This window comes from Trachypithecus francoisi, unplaced genomic scaffold (genome assembly GCF_009764315.1).
Source record: "Trachypithecus francoisi isolate TF-2019V2 unplaced genomic scaffold, Tfra_2.0 Lachesis_group1, whole genome shotgun sequence".
Classification (NCBI taxonomy): Eukaryota; Metazoa; Chordata; class Mammalia; order Primates; family Cercopithecidae; genus Trachypithecus; species Trachypithecus francoisi.
This window is the reverse complement of record NW_022681454.1, coordinates 147,459,281-147,474,333: the sequence shown is the minus strand read 5'-3', so window position 1 is coordinate 147,474,333 and position 15,053 is coordinate 147,459,281. Positions and strand designations below refer to the sequence as shown.

Sequence of the window (15,053 nt, the reverse complement as noted above, 5' to 3'; positions counted from 1 at the left end):
ACTTTGCCATGTTGCCCAGGTTGGCCTTGAACTCTCCTGGCCTCGAGATTTGCTGGCCTCAACGTCCCAAAGTGCTGAGATTACAGGTGTGAGCCACCACGTCCGACCTTGAAATTTAAGTGTGAGATTAACCTATTTGTAGTAGCCAATATATTTATTCATAAGTAGGAGACCTTGCTAATACAACTAAAAGACCCTAATTTTTTATGCTTTTAAAAACCCATTGGTTAGGTAGAGTTTAAAGAGAATTTCCTTAAGATCATCTAACTCTTTTGCAGATTAGCAAAAAGTAAAGTTTAAGAAATTAAAGCTTCTTAATTTATCTGTCTGTGTGTAACCATTTATACATAATATTTTGTGAAGATACACAGTCATCCCTCTGGATTCATGGGGAATTTGTTCCAGGACTAACTGCAGATCAAAAATTGGTCAAGGCCTGGCTCTGTGACTCACACTTGTAATCCCAGCACTTTGGGAGGCTGAGGCAGGAGGATCCCTTGAGGCCAGGAGTTTGAGACCAGCCTGGCCAACATTGAGAGACCCTGTCTCTACAGAAAAATATTATCTGGGCATGGTGATGTGTGCATGTAGTCCCAGTTACTCATGAGGCTGAGATAAGAGGGTTGCATGAACCTGGGAGATTGAGGCTGTAGTGAGTTGTGATCATGTCACTGCACTCCAGCCTAGGTGACAGAGTGAGATTCTGACTCAAAAACAAAACAAAAAATTTGATTGAATCTGTGGTTGTAGAACCTGGGGATACAGAGAACTGATTGTTATTTTTGTCTCATACTATAGTTTTAAAATACAATTCTTTGGTTTCAACCCTATCCTTTGCTTACATTTTATGTTATTACAATTTTCTTGAACACAGATAGCAGCCATAGTTTACTTTATTTTCCAAACAGATGTATGATATATGTTTGCATTGTTGAAGGATTCACTTTGTCTTTTTGGAAGATGTTTAGATATTTGTGGGTTTTATTGTTAATAAGTACTCTAAAGAAATAATGAAAACAAAATATTATGTGTGCAATTGGCACATAAGTAAAAACTATAGCCTTCTTGTTAGTGTTGGCTTGTTTTCCCAAATATTATGTATACTTCTCTTAAGAGTTCACAGAAGAAAAAAACATTTTCAAACAAGTTTTTTATTACCAAAAGTGTAAAGCAAAAGAATAGAAGAACCTATATTAATCTTCAAATTATTTAAAAATATTGTCTGAGGACTATAGTTCGTAAAGATAAGAACCCAACACGTTGTATCCAGTCTATTAAAACAAGAAGAAATGGAAGAGATACTTTGATAAGTGTTTTGCCTGTTTTAACCTTGAGTGCTGTTATCGGGGGAAGGGAGAAGGGGGATGCTGCTCTATCTGTTTCATTGGCTTAGGCTTTTTTATGCTGAGAGAAATCAATACTTTGAGTCGTTGCATGACAGAGGAATCACTTCAGAATTAAAGATGGCTGTCACACATTATCATGGGTTGACTTTTGTTTGCTGTCGAGATTTTTAAGCTTTCATTTTTCTGTCTTTTCTATGAGTCTTTCTGAGTTTCTGTAGATGGCTTTTTTAATTTTTATTTTTAAAGATCATGCTTTAAATCTAAGGTAAGGGATCAAGTACAAAGACCTCCAAAAGTGAAATATTGAGAAACTTTTTCATTTATTGTCCCTGAAGTGATACCACTTTTAAATTGTTTTCAGTGAGACAAGTAATTTATAGTGTAAGTGATTTTAAGACAAATTGAGAAGTAAAGTACTACACTTAAATGTGTTTAGCAGAAGCAGTGCTTGGTTAACTAAAAATGTAATAATCTGTAGCCATGTAAAAGAAAGAAGGTCCTGACATGGAATGATGTACAGTTTGATTCCATTATATGGGAATGACATCTTACTCTAAACAGTGACTACCTCTGTAGAAAGCAACTGACCGAACAGGGAGGAAGTAGAAGAGAGAAATTTCTTTTTCTTTTTTATGGCGTTGTTCTTTGATTTGTTTTTAAAAGCAAGTATGTGTTTCTTTTAAAAGTCTTAAAAAGAGGTTTTAAATACAAAACTTTTAGACCAACACATAAATTGTTTCATTATCATTAAGCATTGTTAATTTAGGAAAAGGGCTTGCTATTTTATCATTAAAATTGTGTGTAATTTATTTTTATTTCAAAACTTAATAAGAACTTAATTGCAAACAATAAAAATTTGCTTTTTATAACCTGTTTCTTTAAAAACATATTACTCTGAAAACCTAACATTAGAAACAATGTATGTTTAACATCATTAATTTAATTTTTTTGTGATACTGAAACAAAGAGCTGGTGAGAAGTCTTCTAGCTGTCCAATCACAACCCCTTTCTACCTTGTTAAGGTAACCACTCTTCTGAATTTTATGGTTGACATTTGCTTTTGTTTTATTCTTTCAAAACTTAAGTATGTTTCTTTTAGCACTATAATTTCTTGCACAATTTTTGATCCTTACATAAATGGAGTTATAATATATGTATTTTTTTCTGGAAATTTTATTTCAACATTATGTTTCCAAAATTTAATTATTTTTTTACATGTTTCAACTCCACTTTCATTACTACATAGTATTCCATTATGTATAGACTGCTGGCTGTTCATTACCTCTTTCTACTGTCGATAGACCATTGGATTATTTCCAATCTTTACCTTTTACGAATATGTAGGCCATTAGTTTTTTAATAATCTCTTTGTTTGGTTGGTTGTTTTAAGTGTTTAGCTATTGTGAATAATGCACTTTGAACATTTTATATGTCTGGCGCACGTCCTCATGCATTTCTGTATGGTGGAATTACTTGATTACAAAATGTTCATATTTTCACTTTTAATAGATATTGCCACACTATCTTGTGAAAGTATATACCATGCCTAGCTTCAATGTAGTTGTTCTCATTGTTCAGCATTCTCATCAACAATTGACTGGTAATTTTTATTTTGGCATTCTGGTAGTTGTACTTTTATTTTGAATTTTTAAAAGAATTGAGTCTATTCTGCTTGTTATATGTTTTCTGTTTTTTACTTTTGTGAAATACATGTTGCTCTCTTACCCAGTTTCTTATTGGTTATCTGTTTCTTCCTCATTTATTTGTAGAAGGTATTTACCTGTTTGCTATATGAGCCTATTTTTTGGCATGGGTATTTTAACTGCTTTCTCCATCTATACCTTGTCCATTCACTTTTTAAAAACTTCTTGCTGGCCGCGGTGGCTCATGCCTGTAATCCCAGCACTTTGGGAGGCCGAGGTGAGTGGATCGCTTGTGCTCAGGAGTTTGAGACCAGCCTGGACAACATAGTGAGACCTCATCTCTACAATAAATAGAAAAAATTAGCTGGGCATGGTGGTGTGTGCCTCTAGTCCCAGCTACTTGGGGGACTGAAGTGGCAGGATCACTTGAGCCCAAGAGATTGAGGTTGCAGTGAGCTAAGATCACACCAATGCACTCCAGCCTAGGCAATAAACTCCTGTCTGAAAAAACAACAAACAATTCTTAAATAAACTTTATCGAAGTATAGTTTGCATGTAATAAAATTTTAAGTATACAATTGGAGGAGTTTTGATAAAAGTGTGTATCTGTGTTACCATTACAATCAAGATATAGGAGATTTGGGTCATCCTTGAGAATTCCCTTGTGATCCACTGTGGTCAGTTCCTCTCCATATACTCATATCCAATCCCAGACAACCAGTGATCTGATTTCTGTTATTATAGGTAGTTTTATCTGCTATAAAATTTTATATACATGGAATCAAATAGTAGGTACTCTGGGTTATTTTGGCCCGCATAAACTTTCTGATATTTGTTCACATTGTTGTGTGTATTATTGGTTTGTTTTTTTAAATACTAAGTTGAATTATTTTGTTTATCCATTCAGCTATAAGCAGATATCGAGTTGTTTTCAGTGTCTGGCTTTTATGACTAAATGCACCACGGGCATTTTCATACCAGTTATTTTTGTAGAAATATGTACTTACTCCTTTTGAGGAAATACCTAGGAATAGAATTGCTACATGCTCCTGTAAGTATATGTTTAAGCTTACAAGAAATTGACAAACTATTTTCCAAAGTAGCTGATGACTTTACAATTCAATCACCAAGGTAGGTATGAGAGTTCCAGTTGTTCCATGTCCTTGTCAGTGCTTGGTATTGTAGCTCTTAAATTTCAGCCGGTCTAGTGGGTGTATAGTGATAGCTTTTTGTGATTTTTATTTGCATTTTTCTACTGACTAAGCATCTGCTCATGTGCTTATTAGCCAGTTGTGAAATGCCTGTTCAAATCCTGTGCTCATTATTTTTAATTAGGTTGTTTGTCTTATTTAGTTGTATGAATTCTTTATATATTCTGTAAAGAATTCATTTGTCATTTATATGTATGTTAAATATTTTTTCTCAATTTGTGACTTACCTTTCATTTTATAAATTGTTCTTTTAAAGAGCAGGTGTTGGGCCAGGCGTGGTGGCTCACGCCTGTAATCCCAGCACTTTGGGAGGACGAGGTGGGCAGACCACAAGTTTAGGAGATCGAGACCATGCTGGCTAACATGGTGAAACCTCGCCTCTACTAAAAAAATAAAAAAAATTAGCAGGTGTGGGTGGTGGGCGCCTGTGGTCCCAGCTACTCAGGAGGCTGAGGCAGGAGAATGGTGTGAAGCCGGGAGGCGGAGCTTGCAGTGAGCTGAGATCCAGCCACTGCACTCCAGCCTGGGTGACAGAGAGAGACTCTGTCTAAAACTAAAAAGAGCAGGTGTTTTAAAAAAATTTTTTTTTTTTGAGACGGAGTCTCGCCTTGTCGCCCAGGCTGGAGTGCAGTGGTGCGATCTCGGCTCACTGCAAGCTTCTCCTCCAGGGTTCACGCCATTCTCCTGCCTCAGCCTCCCAAGTAGCTGGGACTACAGGTGCCCGCCCCCATGCCTAACTAATTTTTTGCATTTTTAGTAGAGACAGGGTTTCACCGTGTTAGCCAGGATGGTCTCGATCTCCTGACCTCGTAATCCACCCGCCTTGGCATCCCAAAGTGCTGGGATTACAGGCATGAGCCACCATGCCCAGCCTTAAATTTAGATAAAGTTTGTCAGTTTTCTAATTCTTGTGATTTTCTTTCATGCTTTCTGTTATGCTGTCCAGTCTGACAACAGTGCCTATCCCAGAGTTATAAAAAAAATTCTGCTGTTGTGTTTTGGAAATGTTACAGTTTTAACTTGTAGATTTATATCCTTGATACAGTTTGAATTAAATATATTTGTATGATATTAGGTGAAAAAAGATTCTTACTTTTTTTTTCTCATGTGGCTAGCCAGGTGTTTCATTTCCAGTTGTGTCTTCATTTTGTCACCTCTTTCTTTATCTGATAACCGGTGCCCTTCATTTCCAGTTTTGTTTGTTTGTTTGAGACGGAGTCTCGCTCTGTCGCCCAGGCTGGAGTGCAGTGGCGCGATCTCGGCTCACTGCAAGCTCCGCCTCCCAGGTTCGCGCCATTCTCCTGCCTCAGCTTCCCGAGTAGCTGGGACTACAGGTGCCCGCCACCACGCCTGACTAATTTTTTGTAATTTTTTTAGTAGAGACGGGGTTTCACTGTGTTAGCCAGGATGGTGGTCTCAGTCCCCTGACCTCGTGATCCGCCCACCCCGGCCTCCCAAAGTGCTGGGATTACAGGCGTGAGCCACCGTGCCCAGCCTCATTTCTAGTTTTATAGTATAGTTGGAAGGGTGTCAAGTCTTACAACTTAGTTTTCTAAAGTTGCTTTGCTGTGAATATCTTCTCTCTCTCTCTCTCTCTCTCTCTCTCTCTGTCTGTCTCTCTCTCTCTCTCTCTTTTTTCCTGAGATGGAGTCTCACTCTGTCTTCAGGCTGCAGTGCAGTGTGCAGTGGCGTGATCTCGGCTCACTGCAACCTCCGACTCCCTGGTTCAAGTGATTCTCCCGCCTCAGCGTCCTGAGTACCAGGGATTACAGGCATGTGCCACCATGCCAAGCTACTTTTTTTGTATTTTTAGTAGAGATGGGATTTCACCTTGTTTCTAGGATCTCCTGACCTCGTAATCCACCTGCCTCGGCCTTCCAAAGTGCTGGGATTACAGGCATGAGCCACCGCGCCTGGCCTACCTTCTGTTTTTATATATGTTTTAGAATCAGCTTTTCAGTATTTATAAGAATTGCTAAAAATATTTATTAAGATCGTGTTGAATATATAAAATCAATTTTTAAAATATTGAATCTTTAAATCTATAAACTATATTTTGTATATATAAATTGTATATTTCTTCATTTAGCTACTTAATTTCTCTTAATAATATTTTATGGTTTAATTTTTTTATTGCTTTTGGTTTTTATGGTTTTATTTTTTATAAGATCTGTATAAATTTAAAATGTAGCTAAGTGTTACATATTTTTCATGCTATTGTAAATTTTGTTTTTTCATTATTATTTCTTCTTCTTGGCTCTGTAACCCAGGCTGGAGTGTAGTGGTACAATCTTGGCTTGCTGCAGCCTCTGCCTCCTGGACTCAAGCCATCCTCCCACCTCAGCTTCCCAAGTAGCTAGGACTAAAGGTGCATGCCACCACACCTGGCTGATTTTTGTATTTTTGTAGCTGTGGGGTTTCACCATGTTGCCCATGCTGGTCTCCAACTCCTATGCTCAAGTGATCCTCCTGACACAGCCTCCCTAAGTGCTGGTATTACAGGTGTGAGCCATCTTGACTGGCCTCGGTATTATTTCCTCTTAAATGTTTGGTGGAATTCACCGATATAACTATGTGGGCCTGAGATTTCTCTGTGGTAAAGCAGTTGAGTTCAATTTCTTTAGTAGAGGATATGTCTATTAATATTTTCCATTCTGCTTTTTTAAAAATCTTTCAGGACTTTTAAAAAATGTTTGTTTGTTTGTTTATTTATTTATTATACTTTTAAGTTCTTGGATACATGTGTAGAACGTGCAGGTTTGTTACACAAGTATACATATTCCATGGTGGTTTGCTGCACCCATCAACTTGTCATCTACATTAGGTATTTCTCTTAATGCTATCCCTCCCCTTGCCCTTCATCCCCGGACAGGCCCCTGTGTATGATGTTTCCCTCTCTGTGCCCATATGTTCTCACTGTTCACCTCCCACTTATGAGTGAGAACATGCAGTGTTTGGTTTTCTGTTCTGATGTTAGTTTGCTGAGAATGATGGTTTCTAGCTTCATCCATGTCCCTGCAAAGGACATGAACTCATCTTTTTTTATGGCTGCACAGTCTTCCATGGAATATATGTGTCACGTTTTCTTTATCCAGTCTAACATTGATGGACATTTGGATTGGTTCCAAATCTTTGCTGTTGTGAATAGTGCCTCAATAAACATGCCTGTGTATGTGTCTTTATAGTAGAATGATTTATAATCCTTTGGGTGTATACCCAGTAATGGGATTGCTGGGTAAAATGGTATTTCTAGTTCTAGATCCTTGAGAAATTGCCACGCTGTCTTCCACAATGCTTGAACTAATTTATACTCTCTCCAACAGTGTAAAAGCGTTCCTATTTCTTCATATCCTTTCCAGCATCTCTTGTTTCCTGACTTTTTAAATGATCGCCATTCTAACTGGCCTGAGATAGTATCTCATTGTGGTTTTGATTTGGATTTCTCTAATGACCAGTGATGATGAGCTTTTTTTCATGTTCGTTGGCCACATAAATGTCTTCTTTTGAAAAGGGTCTGTTCATATCCTTCACCCACTTTTTGATCGGGTTGTTTGTTTTTTCCTTGTAAATTTGTTTAAGTTCCTTGTAGATTCTTGGAATTAGCCCTTTGTCAGATGGATAGATTGCAAAAATTTTATCTTATTCTGTAGGTTGCCTATTCACCCTGATGATAGTTTCTTTTGCTGTGCAGAAGCTCTTTAGTTTAATTAGATCCCATTTGTCAATTTTGACTTCTGTTGCCATTGCTTTTGGTGTTTTAGTCATGAAGTCTTTGCCCATGCCTATGTCCTGAATGTTATTGCCTAGGTTTTCTCTTAGGGTTTTTATGATTTTAGGTCTTACATTTAAATCTTTAATCTATCTTGGGTTAATTTTTGTAGAGGGTGTAAAGAAGGGGTCCAGTTTCAGTTTTCTGCATATGGCTAGCCAGTTTTCCCAGCACCATTTATTAAATAGGGAGTCCTTTCCCCATTGCTTGTTTTTGTCAGATTTGTCAAAGATGAGATGGTTGTAGATGTGTGGTGTTATTTCTGAGGCCTATGTTCTGTTCCATTGGTCTTATATATCTGTTTTGGTACCAGTACCATGCTGTTTTGGTTACTGTAGCCTTGTAGTATAGTTTGAAGTCAGGTAGTGTGATGCTTCCAGCTTTGTTCTTTTTGCTTAGGGTTGTCTCGGCTATGGCCTCTTTTTTGGTTCCATATGAAATTTAAAGTAGTTTTTTTTCTAATTCTGTGAAGAAAGTCATTGGTAGGTTGGTGGGGATAGCATTGAATCTGTAAATTACTTTGGGCAGTATGGCCATTTTCACGATATTAATTTTTTCTATCCATGAGCATGTAATGTTTTTCCGTTTGTTTGTGTCCTCTCTTACTTTCATGCAAAGGATGAATAGTAAAATTAGGTAGAGCCATGACATCTGGAAGGAAAAATTAAATATTGTCTCTATTCATTTACATTTAAAGAGCTAAAATGGTCAGTTTGTCTCTTTACTGTGAGTGACTGAATTTCTTCTGAGGAGTTTTATTCATCCTATATTGAGTTTCTTCATTCTTTGGTTATAAATCTTAGGTTTCTTTAGCAATAATCATGTAAAATAGAATTGTTCCCCAAATGCTTATTTTTTTCCTTTTTATTATCAAATATTTTGTGGCCATGTTGTGATGTTATATTATCTAGTTTATATAGTGCTTACAATAGGAACACAGAAAAGTTGATATAAAACATAAAAAATTCTGCCTTAAAATTGAATGAAAATTTTAGATCTGACCGTTTATGTTTCTGACAAATAGCAATATTTGTTAATGTCTCTTGTACCTCCACTCAACCTCCAAATACAAGTATACATACATACACAAATGTGTATACTACAAATAAGTAATATGTATTTGATTCTAAAGTAAATATTTCTTATCTCCACATGACTTTGAATGATATTTCATACATAGAATTTATTATTGGTTTTTAAATAAGAACATCTTCAAATTACATTATAAGGACATTTAAATAAATAGTTACAAGTTCATTATACCTTTATGAAACATTCTTGTTTGGTTTTCTTTTATCATGTTTCTAGGTCAGATGGGACCCTGATGTTCCACAAAGAGACAGAGATTGATAATCAGGAAAGAATAGCCCTTTAATGTGATTTATATCTATAGATTTTATGTCAGATATGAAAAGTTGCTCTTCAAATTGTAAAAAAGGATCCATTAAAGAACACTTTAAAGCATTTTACCATTGAGCTTACCTTGAGCCCTTGTTTTGAGAATTATGCCTTTTTGAACAAACTTTAGTAGCTCATCAAATGTTTACAAAATATAATTTGATGTTAAATTATTATCATATTAATGAGATAGAAATGATAAGCTATTTAATAATGTGTTTTTTGTTACTTTTAATACTGTTTAGTATGAAGGTATGTGGTGTTTCATAGCGTTTCAGAAAACAGTGATTTTGTAAATCTCATCAGTAGATTTGAATTTCCTCTTAGGTTAAGTTAGACAAGGACAGATATGGATATATAGTAGAGAATGTTGGAAGTTTACGGTTCTGTGAGTGTCTTAGCATTTCGTACTATTTGTTTTAGTGTGTGGTTGGGTTAGATATGAAATAACCTATAGAATGTTTCTCAGTTCTTGAATGAATATATAACAATATGACATATCAGTTGACATTTTTGTTACAATGAAATAATTTCCTAATTATCTTCACTTAAACTACTGCCCTTTCATGTATTTCTTAGTCATTTTCTTTTATTTGCTCAAATCATATTTTTGACAAAGTGAACTCTCCTGTGGTTTGTTTGGGTCAATCTTTTAAAAAAATATAACATATGTTCTAGGCATTGTGGCTCACGCCTGTAATCCCAGCACTTTGGTAGTCCGAGGCGGGCAGATCACGAAGTCAGGAGATCGAGACCATCCTGGCTAACACAGTGAAACCCCGTCAATGCTAAAAAAAAAAAAAATACAAATATTAGCCGGGCATGGTGGCAGGCACCTGTAGTCCCAGCTACTCGGGAGGCTGAGGCAGGAGAATGGCGTGAACCCAGGAGGTGGAGCTTGCAGTGAGCAGAGATTGCGCCATAGCACTCCAGCCTGCGTGACAGAGCGAGACTCTGTCTCAAAACAAACAAACAGACAAACAAAAAAGTACAGTATATGAAGTTTACTTTTAATTTCTCATCAGTTAATCTAGTTCTTATTAGGATTTATTTTCTCCACATCAGTGTTTAGATTAAATAAACAGTTTACCTTTACCAGTGAACATCTCTGAGATATTGAACTCAGGTATCCTCGAGTACCCTCACAGAGGTTGCCCAGGATCTTCGGATTGACGCAATCTTAGATCTAATATAATCTGCTAATTTTGCAGATTAGGACATTTAGACCTAAAGAGGTAAATGAGTGAATTGATCACGACTAACAGGAGATATTAGCAAGGGTGATACCGTAACCTGGTTTTTGTTTTGCTTCCCAATCTTGTAGTCATTTATATAAGTATACTGTGACTCCTGTGACTTTTTTCTATACTCATTCTGCATTCCAGAATTTCTGCAGTCTATTACTCGTTCTACCTGTATTTTGTACTTGGGTCAAACTCTCTTGCTTTGTCCCTCCCTTGTTTTTCTGCCTTGTCTTTGCTTTAAAGGTTTCCTTTATTCCCACCCAAAACTAACTTCTAAAATTCCTCTTTATTAAATTCAGCTTTTCATCTCCCTAGCATAGTGTTTTGCACATACTAAGATATTTGATTCCTGGCCGGGCACAGTGGCTTATGCCTGCAATCCCAGTACTTAGGGAGGCCGAGGCAGGTGGATTGCCTGAGCTCAGGAATTCGAGATCAGTCTGGGCAACATGGTGAAACACCGTTTCTATTAAAATACAAAAAAATTAGCTGGGCGTGGTGTCGTATGCCTGTAGTCCCAGCTACTCGGGAGGTTGAGGCAGGGGAATTGCTGGAACCTGGGAGGCAGAGGAGCCAAGAAGATTGCGCCACTGAACTTCAGCCTGGGCAACAGAGCAAGACGCTGTCTCCAAAAAAAAAAAAAGTATATATATATGTGTGTGTATATATTATATATATATGATTCCTTGTGCATGTACATATACAGCATGCAAAGGATGAATTGCTTTTGGTGTAAGGAACAAAAAAAACCATTTTTTTTTTTGGATGTTTCTACTGGTTTACAATGAGCAGGAGTTTATTGGCTCTTAAAAAAGTCTTTAAAAAGTTTCATAGGGATTCTAAAGGTAGGCTGGTCTTGAGAATTTGATTGATCCAGAAGTTCATGATTCCATCTAGAAGGAGCTCTATTTTTCTTCAGTTTTCATAGTTCTGCTCTCATTTTGGCTGTATCTTCAGGCCAGCTTCCCTCATGGTACAGAGAGCTTCCAATACTCCTAGAATTGTGTGCTGCTGCTTTTACACCCTGAGAGGAAGGAGGCAACTAACTGTCCAACAAAATCTTGAACTTTGCCCTACCTGTACCAGTTACATCAGGTGTCCTTCCCTAATCCAGTTTGCCAGTGTGAGTGTGTTTATTACCTGATTGGTTTAGGACAATCAGGACTCCTGTTTGTTGCTGGGTTGGTGGTGGGAGTAGTGCGTGGCAGCAATTTACCGAAACTGGTATACTGTAGGAGAGGCAAGCATCCACAGTGTATATTCCATATGTAAACTAGTGATGTTTGTTCCAACGTCAAGTTTAGCTTACTTATCTATCAAAGGATGTGTGTGTGGGGTGGTGGGGGAGGACTCCAGTAGACACTGAATAGAACAAAGGACCAAGTTTACATCCATCTTTGTTTTCTTATTTTAAACGATGCCTTAACTACAGTATCATAAACGTGACATCACAATCTTCTGAATTTCAAAAGAAGAGAAATAAGCATTTTGGAAACTAGCAATTATAGTGTATCTGATTACTGACAAATAATTCTAAGTGGTTTTTTTTGGCAAAATTGATATCTAAGACAGTGCTTTTCAGACTTTAATGTATATAAATTGCCTGAGAATTAAAATTCAAGCACAAAGTGAATAGATTTGGATTGGGGCATGAGACTCTGCATTTTAAATAAGATCCCAGGCAATCCCAGTGCTTTTGGTATATTTTGCTAAGACTTAAAAGACCAAACAGTTTCATGTTCTAAAGGTGTTTAGAACTAGCTCAATTTACTATTGTAAGCTGCTCTTGTCTCTTTTCTGGCCCTCTGCAGTAGCCTCATAACTGCCAACTTCACTTCTCTTGTCCCACTACAATCTGTTCTCTAAATAGCGGCTATATGCGTAAAACTCTCTACTGGGATTCCATTACATTTGAGTAAAATCTAAACTCCTTACCATAATACAAATGATGTAGCCTTGGCCTGCCTTTTGAAAATTATTTCTTACCATTATTCTCCTTATTCACTATGTCTCAAGTCCTTTGCAACTTCACTTCATGCTGTTTGTCGTGCTGGGCCCCTGCTTCTTACAAGACTGTCTTTGTCTCATTGTTCAGGTCTCTACTTGAATGTTTACCACTTCTGAGTGTACTCATGATTGACTTCACAGAAGTAAATTCTTGTGGGATGTTTTACTGAAAGAGCAGATCACTAAATCTCAGTCAGTTAGGTTAATCAGGAATGTAAAAGTAGATTTAAAATTTTGGTTGTTTTGATTTAGGGTAAAGATTATTTCATAATGGATTTTAAAGGTTTTTTTTCATATTTTTTATAGTATTAATTTTTTTTCTCTCCAAGTCACTGTGTGCCCAGTATTCTGCAGAGAAACGAGAAGATGAGAAGATGTGTGATCATTTGATAAGAGCAGCAAAATATCGTGACCATGTGACAGCAACTCAACTAATCCAGAAAATTATCAACATTCTCACAGACAAGCATGGAGCCTGGGGAAATTCTGCAGTGAGGTAAAGGGATACCTTTAGGATTTGGCCAGTGATTTTCTGTAGATGGCTTAGGTTTAGATAAATGACTTTGGATATGATCAAAGCCAGATGAAGAAGAAAGTAATTTAATTTTGTATTTCATCGTCTGTATGAATTTAAAGCCAAAGGGAAGGAGAAAATCAGTATGGGTACAATTATGGATCTTTATAGATCCATATTTATCCAGTCAGTATGGGTATAATTATGGATCTTTGTAGATCAGTTTCCTCAACTACTTCCAAAATAGTATTTGCTTTATCTACTTATTCCTTTTGAAATGAATTATTAAGGGAAGCACTTAAACTATCTTACTATCTACACTTATAGCCAAATTTTTACGTATATAACATTTTATTTTAAAAAACGATGCTGTTTTTATATTTTTTAGTTATTTGAAAATAACTATTTTCAAAGCATAGTTTGGAAAATATAGTAAAAATTTTTTTTCTTATGTTGCAAATTGCAGGACTGTGATGATAAACTTGGTTAAATGCCTTCTTTAAAATTTTACTCAATATATCTACCTTCTTTTAAGATAGCCAAATTGGACATGCTGTTGTTGATTTTACTTTATAGAAACAAAATAATTAAATTGCCTTTTAAGACTAAGGAACTTGACAAATTATAAAATGTATCCTCCATGGAATATTTTATGCTACAAATTTCAGGAACATGTGTTGACTCTTTTAAGTAAAGTTAATGACAAAAAGTTTTTTTATTTGGCTATTAGAAAACATTATATTTTAATTTCTAATTTTTGCACAACTTTTTCTATACGACAACAAAAACAAAAATAGTAAATTACTTGTGTATTATGTAAGAGTGTAATTTGCTTCCATTTGTGTAACTTATGTGTCTGTCAGACATCAAAATCCAGTTTTAGAAATTTTCCAGTATAAAGAAAAAAATTTTAACTTTTAGAAAAGTAAACTTCAAAAATTTGCATTGAAAGCTACTTGTATAAAGTATTCACTAATATAGAATAAATGTAGCATATGATATTTATTACAAAGGATATTTGCATATAATGAATTATATTTCTGGGTACCTAATTTTTGATATTCAGAGAAAGAAAGGCAAGTCAAGGTCTTGAGATGAAAAGGACAGCCAACGGGAACCATGTTTGTTTGTTTTAATCGTATTTCAGTTGATCTGCAGGTGCAAGAGTGGTCATGGAAATAACATGTATTCATGGGCTGGTGATCTCTGGTGCCTTATCTGGCAACATCTAAAAGCCCATGGCAAGGAGAATGGAGGAGTGTTGTATTGAGGGTTTTAGAGTTTCAGAGTGCTTTATTATTAAAGATTTAATGTCATTTTGACATCAGACACTGAATAAATTAGGATGTTACTCTGATGCATAGTGCCTGACACGTAGTGGGAACTCAATGTGCATTTGTTGAATCTTTTTAAGAAGTTATTTTTTTCACCCAAAAGATTTTGCAGTTTTAAAATAAAAACCTTTAGATAACTTATGCCAAGCATTTCATGGGTCTTTTTGATGGGATCAAAATTCTTTCTGATGATAGCTGTACCTTTGTGTAGCATAGTATACATGTGGTATCAAAAGGAAAACATGGTTTTCCTGAAGTGATTTTGATGTAATAAAATATCTTGGAGAGCTAAATGGACCATGAAATGTATTTATCTAGAAATAATTAGTGTTTCAGTAATAGAGTTGTTCTAAGGCATCAATTCTGTTATTTGTTAAGCCAGAAACAATTGAAATACATTTTGAAATATTAATATTTCTGCAAGTCCACAGAACAAAATATTTTTTACTTTTTCCTTTCAAATGAAAATAGCTGTGAAATTATTAGCTTTCTAAGGTGTACATTTTAAATTCAGAACAAGAAGAAAGGGTGTACCATCACAGAGAAAATGGACATGATTAAATTAATATTCTCCTCTCTATAAATCT

The 15,053-nt window shown here is 35.9% G+C and overlaps 1 protein-coding gene across 4 annotated transcripts in view; it reads left to right on the top strand.

Annotated features, from left to right (window-relative positions):
* Positions 1–15,053, top strand: part of LRBA (LPS responsive beige-like anchor protein) — a 787,299-nt gene that overhangs the window by 350,643 nt on the left and 421,603 nt on the right. For all 4 annotated transcript variants that reach the window (XM_033215458.1, XM_033215456.1, XM_033215457.1 and 1 more), the window contains one exon: positions 12,948–13,114. In XM_033215458.1, coding sequence (XP_033071349.1) covers positions 12,948–13,114 — 167 coding nt within the window. The remainder of the gene's footprint in view (positions 1–12,947; positions 13,115–15,053) is intronic.